Source organism: Brachionichthys hirsutus, chromosome 16 (assembly GCF_040956055.1).
Source record: "Brachionichthys hirsutus isolate HB-005 chromosome 16, CSIRO-AGI_Bhir_v1, whole genome shotgun sequence".
NCBI lineage: Eukaryota > Metazoa > Chordata > Actinopteri > Lophiiformes > Brachionichthyidae > Brachionichthys > Brachionichthys hirsutus.
This window is the reverse complement of record NC_090912.1, coordinates 8,229,682-8,250,873: the sequence shown is the minus strand read 5'-3', so window position 1 is coordinate 8,250,873 and position 21,192 is coordinate 8,229,682. Positions and strand designations below refer to the sequence as shown.

Sequence of the window (21,192 nt, the reverse complement as noted above, 5' to 3'; positions counted from 1 at the left end):
GAAGTAGTTGCGAATCACACTCCTCCGGGTCCCCACAGCCAGCAGGTCGGGTGCAAGGCTCTCCGTGATGCTGCCCAGATGCCCCTGGACACTGGATTTAGTTTTAGTAAAGTCATTTGAATAAAATTCAGTTTAGTTTTAGTCATAATGTAGTCAACTGGAATATTTTATTTCTCATAATAAAATTACTTTTTTTCAAATTGTGATTTCTCTTCAGGTTGCTGATGTTTACGGCGCAGACTGGACAGGACCTCCCAACCGATACCCAGACGGTGTCACTGTACCTGATGCACAGCTACCCCGGCAGCTCACGCAGGCTGAAGTTACCTGATCCAGAGATTCCTTTTTCTGCCACACTACATGGATACAGTGAATATTATCAAGGACATTTTTCAACAAAGATGTCACTATTTACTTTACCATAATATTCAAATGACATATATTGTATCTACCACTTTATGAAACATTTGGTGATTTGTTTTGACATCTTGTGGATTCCTAATAAATGCCTACTGAAAGTATTCTGTTCAACTTTAGTTGGAAATGAAGACATGGCAAGGGGATACAGAACTGTTTTTATTGCACTTTAACTCTCTCTTTCAAGAACATTAAAGCATTGAGAACATGATGAAAGGGGAAAAAAACTTTATTGATTTCCTTTTTATTTACATGTTTGCATATATTTTATTGTTTCTTTTATTGATTGTCTTTATATTTCCTATTAATAGTGGCACTCCTGTGGCTCCATCGTATGGGAAGTGGTAGATTTTGTTAAGATCATGGTGACAGTGCTGCAACAGCTTTTTCCGATAGCAGTGAACGTAGCATCGGTGTCTTCGCGCAGCCGCAGTATCATGTAAACACTTCTGTCGCTATTGGCTTAGCTGGGGGTTGTTTTAGTTAGCTGTGCCAAAACAAAAGGAGTGTAAAACAGTTGTTGTTTTACTTTTGCACTGTTCATGACTATTGTAGATTTTTGACAAAGAAATTGACCGTTTTCTGCCATATGTGGATCGGTCATTTGAGTATGAACATCAGCTAATAATAGCGTTTGCTAACGTTAGCTTGTTAGCTTATCAAAGCTTTTGGAATTGACTTGGAGCTAGAATTTCATAGCTAGTCGCCTAAGCTGACTCGGTGCGGTTGATCAAACTATTATTATTATTATTATTATTATTATTGCCGAGATGACGAATAGCTTCATGAGTATTAGCTAGCCGGCAAGGTTAGCATTTGATTGTTAACTCGGGCGAGACACCGTCGACGGACGGGGAAAGCATTACGCTAACCAGCCGAAGCGCCGACCGGCTCCAGCCCGGGCCGCACAAATCCATCACATGTTGACTGAAAACAGGTGAGCGACGCCAGGAACAATACTTCACGTTACCGCTCATTAAGTATCGCCAGTATAAGACCGTAATAATAACGCCGCCATGTAAAAGCGGGCTATTGTTCAAACGAATAGCTGCAGCTGTTACAGTGACGATGTGATTTAAGATAATTGTAATACAATAAGATATTGTATGTGTGTAAATATGTTTTTGTCCCCAATCAGGAAAAGACAGCGCAGTGGTGGAGATGAGGACAGCGGCCAAATGGTACCGCAAGCCAAGCGGCAGGGCAGGGGTCACCCTCTCTCCCCTGAGCCAGGCCGGGATGCCTGGGACTCGGAGGTATGACGTCACGCAAGTTAAATCCGAAATGAAACACTAACAGATGAATAAATCATTGTGTTTTACTTATTTTGATTCCTAACATGCTTTGAATGCTCATGGGAATACCAGTGAAATTCAGGCCCTGAATTTTAATGTTCCATGTTATTTTGGAAAACACATGAATATTCATGAGGATCTATTTGGCACGCCACTGATTTTTAACATTTGCATTGCAGTCATCCAACAGTGAAAGCAGCTTCAGCAGTCCAGAATACGCTGCTGGGAATTGCGCCAGTCAGTGTGTCGTGGGACCCTGTAGTCCGGTCAGCTCCGGCGACTCCTTGGAATCTAACAATATTGCAAAGCTAGTATTGTCCTATGTGCAGATTAACCACATCCTGAAGCAGGCCCACTTCCAGAGCCTGCAGAACCGAGGCCGTCTCCGAGACACATGACGTCCTGATGCGTCTCGTTCGTCAGCCATCGGACAACCGAGTCACGTCAGAGTGTCGCGCGCGGATTGACAACACTTGGCTGTTCCTACCCATCTCAAGTTACTGTGATGTCTCAGAGCTTTAAATACTTTTGGGTGGAGGTCATTGGTGGTCAAATATCTGGAGGGATTTCATCTTTCAAATGTAACAAAATGATAATCATTTTAAGCAATAACTGTGTGATCAGCTTTGGGCTTTTCTTGATTTCTAATCGCTCTGGTTTACATTCTGCTCTCAGAGCTTCATTAAAACTGATTGATGATGCCCCCCCCCCCCTTTTTTTTTTAATTTTGTCTTAAATGTTGTTTGAAAATGGTGCTACTGTACACAGCAGAAGTGGCCCGAAACACACTTTTAGTCCAGTCAGAATGACTCGCTTAGTCTCCTAGTAAGGTACTTGGGTTGTATAATGCTGAATTTAATGTATTTTAAGTACATGTACCAGTCTCAGGGAGGAATTGCACTTGTCTTTGACTGCTCATTTGCTTTAATATTCAAACAGGAAATGCTTTAGAGGAATGTGTTTGTTAAATTGGCCAAGGAAGTTGTTTCCGTTAGTAGAGTATTTAAGCTTGTCGTCCATAGATTTCGGTTAGATATAGTGGCGGGTCAGGCCATGGAATTGGTTTTTATCTCAGATCAGAATTTCTGAAAAGATTCAATTAATTTGAACACTTAATTTCCCATCACTCACTCGGGGAAGGCATCGCATATTTGCTCCATATTTAACTCTTGTTCCAGTTTAAATTAAACATTTAAAAATGAATCAATTATGAAAATGTTGTGCAGTCTTGACAGTGATATGCGGTGGCGTTGCTTTTGACCTGAAGGACTAGGCAAATTCTTTTTGTGATTTCAACATAAGGTAATAAGACAAGATGGCTTCTCACCTGTTGCACTACGGCATTCTTTTAGGAACAAACACCCATTCCTCAGGCTTTGATTCCAAAACCACTGGAGCCATTAAAATGCTGTTGGAATTGCACACAGGCCTTTCTGCCTGTGCACTGTTCATTAGGTGTGTTTGTGACCCCCGTGCACTGGACATTTCACATGCAGGCACTGAATATATGACATTCCTTTTCTTGGAGTGGATTTGGAACCCTCATCTTGAGAGTTTGCATTTTATTTCCAGACCAGTGTGTCAGAAATTTAGAGCATTTTTAACATGTGATTTTATTTTATTTTTCAATGATATATTTTATTTTTTTGTATCGTACATGACATGAGCCTGACTTTCTTTTTCTTCTTCTTGTAAATATACATTTCTAAAATAAAATTTGGTTTTGAGCAAATACATTTGTTTTGTTTTTTTGCATTAATTATATATATATGTGTATTTTTTTCTTCACATTGTTCTTTGTAAGGAAAATGGCCATTAGCTTTATGGGTTTCATACCGTGTGTGCAAACAGGAATTTCCTCTGCCCCCCCCCCACACACACTCATCATCCCCTTTTGTCCTCCGAATGGCCAGTAACGAATGACTCCTCCTGCTTTGAGACTATCATTATTGAAATATGACCTGAGCACTGAAAGGTTTCTTTAATTAGCACACTACATGTCCTTGTCTCATCACAGACACAGTAACAGATTACATACATTAAAGCGCTACACATAATTGCAGCTGCCTTGCCGTCTACTTCGGCTCCTCGTTGCTTCTCCTTTGATTCCCTTGCAGCACCACTCCTTTGCTCAGAGATGACAAATGAGCCAATGGTAATTCAGATTTAGAAGTCTCACTGCGTCGTGATAACATGCTGGAGCTTTGTTTTCTCTCAGGTGCACACCTTCATTATTCTGAAAGGCAGATACCAAACAGGAAAGTGTAGAGAGGGACAATTAGTGCATCATGATTAAACCCTCCATCTTATCGCCTGATGTTACACCTCTTTTGAAAGGTCTATTGTATCCTTGAGCAAATGCAATAGGTCAAAGCAAGCGCTATAAAATTCTAAGTGGTGAGGATGCAATTTGCAGCATCCTGGATAAATATCCTGGTGATAAGTTTCATCATTACCGCATAATCTGTATAATGTATAATCAAAACATAATCTATCCCAGATGAAGCCTTCACAGGACCTTTTTTTTAATCTGCTGTGCCTGTAAACATTCTGGAAACAAAAGAAAGAGATTTTGAGTGTAATCATAGGGCAGCAAACACTTCCACGCACCGTTTGTTTGGATTTTTCTTTTTTTATAATGGGTTTAAAAGATGAAAACTTCACCAGGAAACGATTGGGCTGCGGCTGCTGACGTCATCGCTTCACATCTGTGGTTATTGATCGATGAGTAGATGAAACAACTAAAATATTCATACGAGCAGAGTATCATTAAAAAACGTTAAGACTAATGTGTTTTATTTTGTGGTGGTGAGTCCAGATGTTCATACCAGGCAGCAGTAGAGGGCAGCACACTCTGAGCATTAGCTGGACACAGACTGTATTCCTCATTGTGTGAATCTCATAAATGCTCAGGAACTCTACAATGGGATTAAAACTTGTGGGCTTCGAAGAACATGATTATCTCAAATCGGTTTTCACACACACCGACACACAGATGTACACACATTGTCCTTTTCAGGCACACAGATATGAAAGGTGGGCGGTGATGAATGGCTGGTATCAGACGTGTGGAGAGGCAGGAGAGAGTTAAATGAACTGTCCTTGTTCTGGGGTCTATGTATGCGCATACATTGTGATATTTTTACCATGGCCAGCAGAAAATCTGGGTTAGTTCATCCTTTTCTTTGTGTCCTCTCTGATTCCCATCTTTCTCAAAGGCAAACGCACCACGGTGATCTAAATCTTTTATTTATCAGAGTTCGGTTTAACGCTCGTCCTCAGCAGTTGCAACTGAAAAACAAAATCGCCTTGAATAATCTCACCAAATGGCAGAAGGCTGATCGCCGGACAGTCCTCCGCCTAACTGGCTGTGGTCTATAGCAGGCTGAATGGAACAAGCCCGGTCTGGTCACCCTTACCTCTCTCTGCCAGACTTGGCTGATGTGTATTTGGGCATGAGATGGCGATGGGTTTGGCATCAAGTATACCAACTTCCCCTCACCGGCCAACACAAACATCTGCTTTGCCTCTCCATCACCATTTCGCACCCCCCAACCTCAAACAACGAAGCTCGTCTGCTCTGCTGCCCCGATGGCCAATCTAAAGAATTAATGACCCACCAAGCACATTAGCGGTGCCCTATTGCCCCGGCCTGGCTGGAGCATGGAACAGGGAAAGCTGAGATAGGCGAGCAAGGAGAGAGGGAAAGGTTAGTGGGCCGGGATGCTGAAATACTAAAAATCCCCCCCGAGCGAAAGAAAACAAACAATCTCTGCAGAGATTCCTGCAGTTTTACTTTACACCGCCTGAACAGAAAAGAAGAACCATGGACAGCCTCAGCTTTAGCGTCTTCATCGCGCTGTGGAAAAAACAGACAAGGCCCAGATCAATCAAAGTAAATGTTCGCTCGGTGTCACCGACAGACAAGGCCGTGAGCAGTTCCTCTTCCCACGTGCACGCCGCAACCGTCTTGTGAGAATATTCACACAGCCCATCCTGTATTCGCAAAGCAAGATGTCTTCATGGTGCAGCTTTGTGCCCCGTTCGGCTGTCAACACGCACCAGCGCTGAACCCAGAGGCTACCGGAGAGAGGAAGTGCAACAGTTTAGAGAGAGTTGCGCTAAGTGGAACTCTTTAGGGTTAGTGGGGTAGAGCATGCACTCAACTCAGTACCATATAGACCACTGTTTTCTAAATGGCCCCTATTAACTGAATGGGAATAGGCTGCACTCAAGCCTGTGTTGTTAACTCTGAGAGGACAGGCTACATGGCTCTCACAGCCTGCAGTTGTCTCCACATGGCTGACCTGCCACACGGGCGTGCTTACATCACCAGAGGGCTGATATGGCGCCGCTCACACAGCCACTGAGGTACAATTTGTTGCATTTGGACTATAACTGTCAGGAAGAGATATACCCTCACTTAAATGGCCAGCCATAATCTGCCCCTCTCCCTGTATTATCCTAATTGAACCCATGGGCAGCCAGCGCCATCAATAGCTGAGCTCATCTACAAATTAATAAAACATGGGGCCCTCACCAGATCTATGCTTGCGATAGAGCTCAAAGCTACTTAGACACACTAAAGGACTTCATGTTTGTGATTGCAATTTTCAAAAGAACTGGAAGCACAATAAAATCGGTCCAATTTTGCTTTTTGGGACTGACGAGCGCAAGTTCTTATAGCTCCCGTGGTCCTGCACATATTCCCAACGAGCTCCCTTTTGTCTTTCCGTTTCAATAATGGAAATGCTTATTAAAACCATCAAATGCCATTTACCTGAGCATGTTTGTGCAGTCTCCAACACCACGTGGTGATTTTGGCTCAGTGGCCACAGGGCTTCAAGGTTTTCGAGTCAACAGGTGATCACCTTGCTGAGGTGTTTTTTTTCCTCCTCACTGCTGAAACATGTCTAAAGGCAAATATTTCTTGTTCAGAAACTGAGACATACTTGCATCATCAACAAGTGCCACATCTGCTCTAGTACAAGGGACCTTTGACTTTGTATTTATTTTTGACTGTGGTGGACTGAAGCCCAGCATGATGTGGGAGGCGATGACAGAGGTGGTCATCATAATAAGACTTGGATCTTATTAGCAACAAATCCTGCAGGACCATAAAAAAAAAAAAAACCAGCCAGAGGTTATTAAAGACATCTATCATGTCTGTTGGGTTAGTTGTCACTAGCTCACCATTCCTCTAGTCTTTTTGCGAAGAGATGATAACTCCTCTATTGCACATTAAACTTAAGGTCATCTAAGACAATACTTTCTCCTCTTTTCACACAAATCCCTTTGTATTCAAATGTAAAAAAAAAAAAAAAATACAAATCCAAGGCAGAGTTTCAAGCACTATGACCTCCTACCGGTCCTCAAAAAAGAATGCCAAGCCCAAAGTGGCATCGCGGTCTGCAGGAAGGCAGAGCTTCCTTGAGTGCACCTCAAAGTTTTCGGTCTCACTCGTGGGGCTTATTTTACAGTGCAGTCAGCATACACCGATGGAAAAAACCAAGTCTCAAGACATAAAGAAAGGAATGCTCTAAAAGCTGGGAGGCCATGACAACTTGATGAGGCATCAAGACCAACTGCAAACAACCAGAAACATGGACAGAGAAGGCTGACATCACAAAGCTCTGGTTGTGTGGAGTCATCGATATATAGATAAAATAGAAAAACAACGTGGATCTCCAAAGAAAACTTTGAGTCATCATTGGAGTGAGAGTATTGTTTGGGAATGCTCACACTTGTTGAAACACCTTGATGCAACAGTAAATGATCGTGCACACAAAACAGGAATGAAGGTGAATCATGATCACAAAGCAAAGCACGCCTGAACTTTTAAAAATGTCTTTGGCAGACCTGGGCATTGTACGGCCCCAGGGCCGTATACAGCCCTTTGGTTCACTCTGACTGGCCCCTGTAAGGTTAATTGGAAATTACAAAATAAACACCTGACAACCCAGTACACATCACCGAGTGCAAACTTCTTAACATTAACCCGTATTGAGCTGTCACTATATTCCCCTTAATGGTTTTCCCCTTCCAAACATTAATGGAACCCTAAAATGGCAACATTTTGAAACAATATATATTTATATTTATTTATGTATACATTTTTATATTGCAATTTGCTTTGGTCTTTTTTTTTTTTTTTTACAGAAGTCGCTCACCATCTCTGTCACTAGCCATAAAAAGTTGAGCCCAATGGACATTAAGTGGAAGATTTATGACGGCAATATATTTAAGTGGAGGGCTGCTAAACCTTATGAAGTCTCTTGGCACTGTAAGGTTTTGTTTTCTCTGTCTCACTCTGTTGATTTTTTTTCCCTGTTGCTTCAGAGTGCCTATACAATTTCCCTCTCTTTCATTTTCATTGGCATTTAAAGAGCTCGGCGCTCTTGTGCTCATTCAATAGCGAGCTTTTCAGCACACACATACATGCAGAAAAACACGGAAACATTAGCGCACCCACGCATGCACACACACACACACACACACACAAAGAAAGCAGCTGTGAACATGCAGAGAGCAGACTCTACCGCTCAATGCCACAGAATGTTGGAACCCAACAAGTTTGAGATGCACACCGGGTCTGAAAGCATTTCTCCCTGTCTTCAGTCCTCATTGTGGGGGGGGGGCATTAATTGATTGGCTTGGTTTCTATTCCCTTTTGTGTAGTGGCCTTAGTCCCGTCTTTATGAAGGTTGTTGAAATCCCTTCAGACCATTCTCTTTGTGGTGAAGCAGCCGCTGTCTCCATCTTTATTGGTGGAAATCACCCTTGCACATTTTAATCTGACATGTTCTGCGGTTTCATAACACTTTATGGCTGTATGTCTCATCAGATTTTGAAACCTGGTATTGTACAATATATATATATATATATATATATATATATATATATCTATCTTTCCATGTTTTTAATCATTTTCTTGGCTTTTCAATACCAACATTCTTTATGTGACATTGTATTAATTACCTGAGAAGGATATTCTTATCCGCCGTTTTATGTCCACATAGTGTGAGTACAGATTAATCGGTTCAGTCTTTAGAATGTACATAATTGACCACAGCTAAGATCAGGGTGTCGTCGCCTTTTAATTCAGAACTCTGGATGAAATGCCACAAATGAATGAACAAGCTCCAAACTATGTTTCCCTAATTAAATGTTCAGCTATTTCCCCCCTCATAAAACAGCCATAATTCACCTCAAGGCTATCAGGAGCTACAATAATCCTGCCGTGGGGGTAGCTGCGGAGGTAGGCGTCAGAATCAACTCATCAAAAATAGTGACATGACTCATTTTCACTCGTGTGCATGCCCACATTTTGTGCTTTTATTTTTCCTTTTTTTCCTCCAAAGGCATACAGACACACTTGCAGTATAACTACTCATGCAGATGGTCTTCAATCCACATCTGGCAGCAGCTGAGGTTTGAGCACATCTGTTCATTGCTAGGTGGAAGCAAAAAAAAAAAAAATGGTTGTCGCTTCCTTATTCCTGAGCTTCCCTGAAATATTTTCCCTTTTCTGAATCGTGGTAGTACCATCACAGCCAAAATTCAGCACCAGAGGGGCTCACTTATCCCCCCCCCCCCACAAACAAACACACAGACACACTCCATTCAGACAGAATGGCCTATTGAGTTTGCCCAAGGGGAACAAATGTCGGCCCAAATCACATCGTTTACACTCTCATACACATCGTTTCATTCTTTGTGCTCCTGCTTCTCTGACTTCACTGACTTGCTTTGTTCCTTTGTCCTTTTCTTCTATCTCATTTCTCTACTTGTCTTCTCATTGCTGCAGCATGATGTTGAGGCAGCTACCAGACTCCGCCCTTCATCTTCTGGGCTCTGCGGACAATAGGCAGATCAGCCGTGTGTGGAAGACGTGACGACTTCAGGGACCTGACGCCATCGGTACAACAAATTAAACTATCGGATAAATAAAACTTGGTGAAATAGACGGGTGGTGAAATAGAGTAAAAAAAGTAAAGAAAATTAAAGTCATATTTGAAATATAGACCAAGACACATGGCCTGTCTCCTCTTAATTTTACTCTGCCATTCCTCTTTCGTAGAGATCCATGATACCTATTTCCTTTCTCCTCCATCACCTTATTCTTCTCTATATCTTACTTTTTACTTGCTCCATTTTGCAATCAATCTGCTGTTCATCTTACCTAATGAGCTCATTAGAGTGTCGTAGGCAATGGTGATTGATAATAAAGGCTTAGAAATGTCCAATTGATTCACTCCGATCAGGCCTGTAAAGCAAAGGCTCCCGGCATTAAAATCGTGGCTCAGCTGAACTCTTTCTTATCCATCGCCCGTACATGGACGCCAAGCCTTTAGCTTTCAAAACGACCGACCCGTCCGCCGTGTCTAATTCATGATGAGTGAAGCTGGTTTGCAGTTAAAACATCTGCATGGCCGAGTCATACACACATCTGCAACAAAAGTGTGAAAATGGATTACCTCTTAGCGGATGAATGACTCCTTTGCTGCGTTTTTCCTTTCAACATGCTTAAATTCTTCCATATTTTACCATGTTTATAGAGACCAGTGAGTGAAACCGAATGTTAACAGGAGACATCATATTATTCCAGCCAATCAAAACTAAGGAGATGTGTTACAGTTTGCTGGAAGTCTTTAATTTTTTATGGCAGGGCTTCTTAACAGCCATGACTGATGGAGTCATTTGATTTTTAAAGCTGTGAGAGCTACTGTTTGTAATGCAGGCAGGTTTGCAAGGCCACTGGAGATATGTGTGTGAGGATATACTGCAGCGTGAATAATGTTTGTGTGTGTGTGAGAGAGAGGGAGAGAGAGAGGAAAGAGGGGAGGGATCTGCTAATGATTATTCAGGAGGGTGTGTGTGACAGAATTTGCGCCCACATGAATGGCGCACAGTCAGCATGCAAGCTTAAATCACTTCAATAGTTTCACATCAAGCAATTTAATGGTACAATCCCAGCCAGGGAAGTTTTTATTCTAAATCCTGTCCATAATGTAATGGCCTTTGAAAGTCGGTCCCCCCCCCCCCCCCCCCCCACACACACACACACACACACCCCACACCCGGCTGACAGGTTGTGCATTTGGATCTAATCGAATCCACTTACATCCTGCACAAATGGAAAGCACATGGAGGCCTTCCCACCTGGTTCTGATCAGCTACTGAGTTGGGAGAAGCTTCGGAGTACGCCCAGTGCCAGCAGGGGTAACACTAGACACACACACACACACACACAGAGAGAGAGAGAGAGAGAGAGAGAGAGAGAGAGAGGCAACACCTTTTGATATTACTCTTGGCTCTAATTGAATTCAGTTTGAGTTCAGTTACCCGTTCACATGGCCGGGTTTTCCCTCGCTGCCTGCAGGCCGCGGTGGTTTACAGATGTGTAATATTTTACCACAAGGGGGAGACCAGAAATACCATTAATGCGCAGTATCAAAGCATCTGCTAATGTGTGAGCGTTCGTGTTGCAAACGGTGGAGGCAAATTAGGCTTTCAAAAATGCAGAGTTAATACAGTATTACAAGGTTCAATCTGACCTCTGAAGCAGCTCTTTTCAGTTTTCATGTCAGAACGATGCATTCTCAACAACAAATATATTAGTCGTGCAAAAATTCGCAGGGGTTGGCAAAACATTGGCGCAACCAATAAAAAAAAGGAGAGAGAGAGAGAGAAGAGGATGATTCTGAAGGTGAACTGCCGGCATTTGTCACTTCTGAAGATTTAGAAATGAATGTTTTTGACGCACCGTGATGACAAAGAGACAACATTGACCGTTGGACTTGAACTGGATGGTCAACAGCATGAACATTAAACTTGCATGTGCAATATGAGCCTGCACCAAAACAGTAGGCATGTAAGTTAGTTTGATACACAAACAAAGCCTTCAGCAGTGAGTTAAAGTCTCTGCTTCAATTTTGTTTTCCATTCTCGGGGAGAATAAAACTTGGGGGCTACAGCCAGCAGTTTGGTAGCTTAAGATGGAGCAATTATTGGTATTGAAACGCAACATGTCATTTAGGTGGCTTTTGGAGCCAGACTCACTCTTCTTCTATGCTTCTGTTTTTGTGCTAAACCAACATAACAAGCGAGCAGTGACAGCTCCTTATTTATTGTGCAAACACCAGAGAGGTATAAATATTCCAAAATGACTTCCAGCAATAAACAAATAAGTAGATTTCCCTATGATTCTTTTTTTATTATTCTTCTCAGTATAAACCGTTTCAGTTTTATTTGTGGCCTACATCCGTGTTCGTCTGCAGAAGGATGTGTTTAATGAGGGGCAATGGGTAACATCATGACCTTCATCAGGTGTCCCTCGTAGTCTGCCTCACACCCCATCTGGTTTGACCACCTCCACCCCAAACCCCTGCCAGCCCACCCCCTGCCTGGATCTCATCAATCCTTGATGTCATCAATGCTACACTTCTGGCTATTGGCAAAGTAAGGCGTGACACAAAGATGTGAAAATGATTAATGGAGTTTTCCGGACAGGAAGCGGCGTTGGCTGAAGAGACACCCCACCCTCAGTCATCTTCCCGGTCCATTTTTCACCCCCCCCCCCCTCTCTCTCTCTGCCACGTCTCTCTATTGTCTATCCCTCTTGAGTCAATAGAAACCGAGCCATCATGTTCCACAAATATATCCCTCCAAAGTATGTGGTTTCATTTTTTTCATTTTGTCAGGGAGGCAGAATCCCCACAATGTCCCCACGAGTCCTGTCGGATTGGTTTTAAGCATTGCAGATGAAATGCAGAAACTCCACAACTCATTTTAATTTGATCTGAAAACTCGTATAAATCATGCGAATTGCATACATATAAATCACAGCACGCTCTTTATTCCCACGGCAAACGCTAAATTCCATCCATCTGTATGCCACTTTTCTCCGTTTTGGAAATCAAAAACATCGTAGCCGTCTCTGTGTTTACACAATTCGGTCTGCATCTAATTTAGTCCACACACCCTCCAACGCAAGACTTACAGTAAACCGTGGGCTGCCGTCTGTGTGCTATTCATCGTCGGGTCTCGCTTATAACATAGCTATTCACTTCTGGACAATAGTTTTCATGAACCATCTGACAGGCTGTGGTTTTATTCTGTGTTTAATTATTGCTATTTATTCTGGTTGTTGATGCGGACAGAAGTCTCACTGTGTCAAACAAGCGACATCATTCTTGTTTTCCCACCGCCATCGACTACGACTTGTGCACCGAGGCGACAGCCCAACACTCCTGTATTGTCTCTGGACGCGGCAGAGGTTCCCCTAATGCCTCATGACTGATGCGTTCAAGTTAAACTTTGTTCAGACGTGGTTATTATAGTTATAAATTGTAGTAATTTTCCCAGTCATATGTCATATGATTTTATTGTTCGCGTCAGGGTGTGTGTTACTGCTTCAGGGGCCCGATTTTGAACAGAACCGGCTCTGAAAATCCCTCCACGGCCATCAGTACATGAACTCTGGCTTCCAATGTCAGACCAAAGAAACACTCCCTTGTTTCTACGCTCCCTCGGGGGGGCAAAGTTGCACTGCAGACATTTGAGAGATTTAAGCCGTCTTTGTTTTGGGAGCTGAAGACGCTCCTTCCCTGATGTCCTGAGCAACAATATGAGAGCAAGAGCCCCCCCCCCCCCCCCCCCCAAAATCTTTAGGGCCATATCTTAATTATCCATACATGTAATTAAACACTTGTAAAAAAGTGTTTAAGATGTAATGGATTAAACATCATGTGACAGTTGAATGCAACTTTTTTCGGGAACATTGGTTTTCCAAGCCGATCAAAATGTTTCTCCGAGGAGTTGCACAGTTTGTCTGACATCAATTATTTCAAACAAGACAAACAGCTCTCGTTAAAGCTGCTTCACACAGCGGGACAGATGTGAATATTCAATTAAAGACATAACACTGCAGGTTAAACATTCCCCAAAGTTTTTTTGTTGTACTTTTCAATTCAGATGCCTGAAGAAACCAATGGCAAAATTCATCCTCGGCATTATTTCTAATGAACATACTGGTATGTAAGGAGCAGAGTTCCAGTCGGCCCTCCTTTATTTACTGTAACTGAGGAGAAAAACAATTAAGCTATACATGTTAGCTATCAAGGGGACATCACACGCACACGCACACGCACACACACACACACTCAAGTCTAATTTAATCCTTTATGAAGCGCCTGGAATTTGTAATTGTTTTAATTAGGAAAGGTGCAATAGGAGTCTACTTCATGGCAATGCTGACCGTCCAGGGTGCCTGGAGCCAATTAAAAATATGTGCTGATCAAACAGCCTGCCCTCGCCATGCACAGCTATCCCCAGCGCCTCTGCTGCCGCGGAGGGACGGCCAAGCTCAGGGCCTCCTGCTCCCATCGAGCAAGCTGCAGACGAACCAGCAGCACTGCAGCCAAGGCGTGCCGCAATGAGATCCGGTTCAAGCCTCAGCTACTCCCATTAGCAGTATATTATGTTGAGGCAATAAGAGGTATCCTTCAGTTCACATTCAAACGTCTGTGAGAAAATGTCACACACCCCATTTGACCCCAGAAAAAAATAAAAATTAAAAAAATTGAAGAGATCCTTCTTTGTCCCAAAAGGGAACTGGCCTTGCTCAATTTTACCTCACACTCCAAGCAGGAACGTCACATTAAACTTAAATGATATGACAATTAAGAGTGGCAATTAAACCTGGCATTAATTACACTGTTTCTTTTCGTTTCAGGCAAACTGTGTGATGCTGCCCGTGTCAGCCGTACACATTAAGGATGCATCTTAAATGGATTTCTAAGTGACTTATATTTTCTAAATGTCAACATTTGTGAGGAATATTTCATCTCTGTCACATCCTCCCTGTGTGAAGTCACTCCTCCTTCCATCACTACACATTTCTGTAATGAGCATAAGCGGCCATTCCCTCTGCCACACGCTATTCTCTCTCTCCTGGCTCGTGTGATGTGTCATGTCCTCCTAAGACTGGGAAACAGGGCTTTGGTCGTGCTCGGCCAACAGCAGAGCAGCAGATGCATTCTGGGGCATTATTTTACAACAAGCGTGTTTCAATTCTTAAACTACAGCTTTTATTAAAATGAACGGCCAAGCATGTATTTTTTTTCATACACTGGAGACATATATTAATAATCAGATATCACTGAATTGTGTCTTGCTCCATTTAGAGTGAAATAATCATCGGTGCAATTCTGTCAGTTCACGCTGAAAGAGAAGGAATCTCTTCTAAGTAAAAAAAGAAAACAAAAATGCATGTGTTGGGAAAAAGTCATTTGTGCATAGTCCCACCTTTTCCTCATGAAGGGTTAGATTTTTAGGATTACACTGAGCAAAATGTCGCTCGCGGAACCTGCACCTGCCTCAGTTTCTGCTTTCCTCCGCTTCGACATTGCTGCAGCTAGCATTGTTAAACTTTTATCTTTCAAAGACTTTGCAGGCTTGTCAGCTGAGGTGTGCAGCGAGAGCGATAACTGCATATTCGTAGATCCATAAAAAGGCTCACATATCTTGAGAGTCACATCAGTCAAGATGCTGAAATACTGCTCTCCGCTTTTATGTTGGAACCACAGTGGGATGCTGGGATGTGAAATTAATATGATAATATGGCATCTGCCATAAGGAGCCGGAATGGCAAGCAGGACATTTTGTTTTAGACCTTGCAACAGGACGTTTTTAATTGGACACTTCATGTAAAATGATTCCTTGGTGTGAGGGCTGAGCCGGAGTTGAGTTTAGAGCGGAACGGACACTGACCATGTAAATAAAAGCTTTGCACTGCTTTGTCAGTTCAGTTATTACTTTGAAGTGACGGAACTTTGCAGAAACATGTAGTTTAATTATGATTATTTAGAAGTTAGTCTATCATCGGAAGCCTTTCAACATGATCTAAAACTTGTCCGTCTTTTTCTACTAATGGTCGCCATTTAATTTCTCAGGGTGGTTGCAAGACATTCTTGATGGCTAACCTCAATTATTAACATTATTTCCGAGAGTAAATTCATCTGATTTATAGATTATGTTTCTATTTATGATCAAATCCTTTGCTATTTAGGACTCGCGGATGCAAATCTGCCTCCATTTCCATATTCCATATGTAGTTTGCTGACTGCACACGAAGCCCGCTGATTACACCTCTTCACTATTTGATGAACTGCTGTGATAATGCCTTGCATTTACAGACCAGAGTCTAGGAACCTGAACTAATCTAAATGATGCTCCTAATGCAAAGCTCCAGCAACCTTGCAGCTGGGGGGGGGGGGGGGGGGGGCAAATCCGTCACACCACAGACCCTCTTTTCTTCTTTAAGGTGCAAACTCGATGGCAACGACAACCATCTTGGTCACATGAAAATGGAGGCATAACGCAACCCGCCCTACGGCGGACCCAGCGTACCACTTCCTGCAGATTCTGGCTAACAACATAGCTGATGACTTCAATAACAGAGGCACAATGTTGCCCTTGTGTGTTTTTGAGCACAGTCAAATAAAGCTGTTTACTAATTTATACTCACAATGGAAGCACAGGAAGAGCCATCCCTTTAATAACGTATCAAAGAAACATCAAATATATTTATATTATACAGATGTCAAAATGGGGGCAAATAAGACAATTTGTTCATACGATCTTTGATGGTTGGTGAATCATTAGACTTTAGGTTGGAGACAAGCAAACACTATTTGCTCATTGCACTACAACTGTAGACGAGAAGCCTCTAAGTGATGAGGAACTTTTCAAATATTGCCATTTCTTTTTAGGCTGGTAGGACCGCAAACAGGTTTTGGTGAAAATGGAAACATTTTTCCTTATGCATGCGCATTCACACGCCAATGTTTTCATAAATGATTGAAATAGTTGTAGTGTGCATGCCAGGGCAATAGTTGGCGCTGCGGCCCATCCAGAGCACAGCGGTGGTTCAGCAAATCTGCGTTGGAGGGAAGGTAATATCCTGAGCAGTATCTGCTACACCTAAAAGCCATTCCTTGCTGTTGTTGTTGTTGTTGTTGTTGTTGTTGTTGTTGTTGTTGTCTGAGGGGTCTTGTTAGCAAATGCCTAAGAATTTAATAACCATGCTGGTAAAAATTTTTTGGATTCTGTCAATTTTAATGGTGATCCAAATGGGGCTTTTTTTGTTGTTTTGTTGTCTTTTTTCATAGTACACTCTGTAACCCCTTTTCAAATGTTTGTGCTTTCAGCCACCTAAAACCCTCTGAGTGATGGGACTGGATGAATGGAACGCAAATGTATCAGAGGATGTAAAAGAAAAATCAAAGTGTACCATAATTCTTCTGTTGGAAAATGCATCTTTTTAATTGAATCAAATATGCATTTTATTTATTTATATGCCCGCTTGATTGTTTGTTTGTTTGTGTCCTAACTTGTTTGTTTGATGTCACAGTTCTCTGTATTGACTATGTCTTCTGTTTGCACCCCATGCACGAGAAATATCTTTAGTTAAATATATTTTCCTTTCACCTTGAAATGTTTTTGAGATGCCCTTTTGCAAACAGAGAAATATATATATATATTTTTTTTAGAATTTAACAGTTTTATCAGTGTCAGATTAAATACCTGAGGTGAGGGCAGATTTTTGTCACGGCGCCAGTCTTCTGCCATATGCCACTGCGGTTCAAGCAGTTTGCGCACCTACCAACACACACACACACACACACACACACTCTCACACACACACATGGCCATCTCTACATTCATTTATACATGATGAACAATGAACATTAAAAATATATACGAAATGATTTGAAGGTGATTTTCAAGGCTAATATGTGAACTGTAAGTGAGCGTATGAGTTAGCCTGTTTATATTCATCATGGCTTAATTAATGTATCGACTGATTGTGCACAAATGCTAATGCTCTATCTGTCGCTCACACTCACCCACCCACCCACCCACGCACACACACACACACACCCACGCACGCACACACACACACACATACACAAAGGTCAGTACTAAATCATGCATCATTCACTCATTTTTGATTATTTATTTATTTATTTTATTAATGTTGTTTCTCTCATTGTAATTGTGTTTTCTTTTCTTTTTTTATAACATTTTGGCCACTCCTATAATTAATAATAATAATGTATGTATTCTTCTGAGAAGGGACAATGCACATTAATGATTGATGGACAATTCTGGTGTTTTTTCTGTAAATCTGAAAACAATTTAAATATATTTACAATACATGAATCCTTACTGCTCGATGATCACCCATGAGCGTTTTATATATGGATATAAAGGCAAACAGACAATGAGTTTGTCCTTCCTTAATGTCCAACGGCCCTGTCACTGTGTGCAGACGTGGGCGGGAGGCACACACTGTCGATCATCAATGCTTCATTGATCAAGGACACTCCTCGTTGTAAAACTACCCTTTTTTCTAAAGAAATCACTTGCTTGCATTGATTATGTCTTGTGTATGTGGGCGCACAAGCCTGTACCGTGTGTTTGACCTCTTCCACGTTGTGTGGAACTCACTTGAGAAGAGACATGAGATGAATTAAATATATATATGTGTGTGTGTATAAACATTAAGACACTTTAAGATTTCAGCGTTATGGTGTGCGTCCCACCGCATAAATAAATAAATAAAATCCCTAATTTTGTCAAACCACCTAAACTGCTTTAATTATATTAATAAAAATGCATGTTGGTCAGGGTTATAATTGGTGAGAGTTTAACATAAATATTGTTTGTCATTAAGAACCTCCCTGTTTAATCTCTCTGTGATCTGACAGTCAAATGAAACATCACTCAAGAGTAAGCAACAACAACAACAACAACAACAAACATGTTACTCTGGTTAGGTATGTAGGCTAGAGAGGGGGAAAAAAAACAGCCAAATGAAACGTAGTTTTTTTTTTATTGTTCTTACAAAGCAAATTTACCATTTAAAAATGTTTTGTGGCAGCTTTGTATTTTATTAATCTCGACTCCAGGGCTTTAAAAGACCTGCTATTTGCAGAAACAAAACATGATGGAAAAGGGTCATGCAGGACTGTCAAATGTCAAATATTTGTGGCTGCACCAGATTTACAATCGTTTATTTGTTGCCTTTATTTCTCAAGTAAACATTTTACTCTCAAATCTGTATTTACAAACTAAAGCAAGGACGATTACAAGCAACATATACGATTGTGTAAGCTCTACATAATATTCGTGAAATAAATCGCACTGGTTTTATTTTAACGCACTGACCCTTGTACGACAAACCTCACGCAGCCAGTCTTTAAAATGGTGAAAGACTCCCTGCAGATTGTCTCCATTAAAGCGCGCTTCAGCAGGGCGATCCACAACCGGGGCTATTTTCTGTCCCTTCACACTCACGTGCAGCCTCGGCATGAATTATTTCGAGTTTCACTTGTTTTCATAACTTTTTATAATGATCATGTCCCGCATTTGTCCGAAAACTAACCTCGATTATTTTAAATATCCAACATATAATTTCCCCCATCTCAGCAGTACTCCCTTTGATTCACGCTTGACTCATATGGCTTCAGGGCCAATGGGGGTCTGCCTTTGAGGCGCCTTGAAACCGTCTCTTCTTATCCCCTTTCATCATCTAACCCGGGAAGCCTTGAAACCGCAGGGCGAGTTATTGCCTTTTTTCAGACAGCCCATTGCGGCCTGGCCAACAGCCAATCAGAGTCTTGTTTACATTCTGTGACTGACAATGCTTTGGAGCCATACCAGCCAATCAGAACCTTACATACGGGAGGGGGGGGGCTCATTTGTAAACATGCATTGTAATAACTAGTCCATCGTAATAACACAAGCTAAATATTGAAATTACTTATTTGGGTGTTAAAGCAATTTAAAAAAAATACTGGATAAAAGTCCTCTATTAAAAAAGGAAAATGTGAATTTAATTAGTAAATTAGAATAGATCGCTAAAATAAAGCTAAAAAGAATGAGAATGCAAATTAATGGGAATCGAATAATTCAAATGTATGCTTCTAAAATATAATCTACATTTTGCTTGGTTTGGTTTCACCAATATACATCGTTAACAACCTTCATTATGAATATAGGTTATAAAAAACCGCATGCAGATATATTTTTTTTTTATTAACTAATGTCAATTTGAAGGCGTCGCTCTGCTCTTTTGTGTGAGAGTAAAAACATCCTGTGCTTCAAATCTGGCGCTTGTGTGTCGGTGTCGAGTCGCCAGTCTCCACACCATTGGCCCGTTGTGCGGACCAATCAGAACCGTCCATATCTCAGGCCGGACTGCACAATGCTCATTGACATGCAGGTATCCGACCAATGGGAGGGCGTGTTTACCCTGCCCCTGAGACGCGAGGTACGCAGTTGCACCGGGAGAGAAACCGCTGCTCTGAGATCCGCGCCGCGATCCGACCCAGCCGGGAGCCCCCCCCCAGTCCCACAGCTTCCATAGACGGAACCAGAAGGCTGCTGCTCAGCCTCACATGGAACTATTGTAGGACTTCACAGCCACATGGTCTAGCTCAGATTTTGATTTTAAATGGGCGTCGCACACGGCCTTGCTCGTTCCCTCCATGTGTTTTGTGATTTTATAATTTATTGTTATGCAAGGATTTAACATACCAGTAAGTAGTAATTTTATTTACTTTATTTTTATTGAATAAAATATTTTGAGGCCTTTTTTTCCTCGTTGGAGAACGATGCATTTTAACCCATAATGCTGTATGTGACGAGATGTTCAGTATGCACAGTACATTGCTATAATTTACATAGTAATAAGAAAGCAACATAATATCATGTGTGGAATAAATTGATGAATTAAAAATGTATTGAGCAGACAAAAATGAATACAAATAAATGATTATTTTACGGTATCAATAGGTTATTAACTATTTCAACAACATTAAAGATAATAATAATTGTAAAAATTAGGTAAATTCGCCAGTATTGCACAATTTACACGATAATTCTTTTTTTTTTTTTTTTCCAATAGAAAATAGTAGAACGATCGACGATCGTTAAAATGTTCACATTTATTAACAGCCTTCGTTGGCTATTTTTCGTTTCGATTTTTTTTCCACAGATACCAAGATTAAACCGCCCTTGATTAATTGTTCAAATTAGCTATCTTTTTTGTGCGTGTGTGTGATAAGATTGGCGTGTAAAGCGACCAAAACGGGGGATATTCACGCGGGGAGGGAGGGAAACATGGCTTTACTCGCACCGGCCGAGGCGCGCTCCCTTCCGGCCAGCTGAGTCACGGAGGGCCGCCGACAAACACAAGCATAACCTGACTTGATTTATCTACGTTTATGCCTTCCAATGGATTTGTGTAAACGAACCTGGCAGCTGCCTAATAAATTATATTACAGGCGTCAATTATTGGAACGGGCTTCAAAAAAAAGTTTTTTTTTTTTTTTTTTTTTTACAGAATATATTCGGAGAGGGAATTTAAAGGCAACATTTGGGTGGGAATTTCGGATGCTTCAAATACATT

General features: G+C 41.6%; 1 protein-coding gene and 1 long non-coding RNA gene across 3 annotated transcripts; one reads left to right on the top strand and one right to left on the bottom strand.

Moving 5' to 3' along the window:
• The first annotated feature begins 843 nt into the window (after window positions 1-843).
• Window positions 844-9,592, top strand: LOC137905826 (uncharacterized protein LOC796453 homolog). Of its 2 annotated transcripts, XM_068750091.1 has the most exons (4): window positions 844-1,354; window positions 1,556-1,673; window positions 1,892-1,978; window positions 9,520-9,592. In XM_068750091.1, exons 1-4 carry the CDS (start codon window positions 1,338-1,340, stop codon window positions 9,577-9,579), a joined length of 282 nt encoding a protein of 93 aa, XP_068606192.1. In that variant the 5' UTR covers window positions 844-1,337; the 3' UTR covers window positions 9,580-9,592. The 2 variants fall into 2 exon arrangements, with proteins under 2 accessions (XP_068606192.1, XP_068606191.1); XM_068750090.1 differs by lacking the exon at window positions 9,520-9,592 and having other exon boundaries at window positions 1,892-3,448.
• On the bottom strand, window positions 3,899-19,199 carry LOC137905827 (uncharacterized). The gene is made up of 3 exons (XR_011105860.1): window positions 19,165-19,199; window positions 10,837-10,940; window positions 3,899-3,948 (listed from the first exon to the last, which is right to left on the bottom strand). It is a non-coding gene; the product is annotated as an uncharacterized lncRNA (long non-coding RNA).
• Window positions 19,200-21,192: the final 1,993 nt, after the last annotated feature.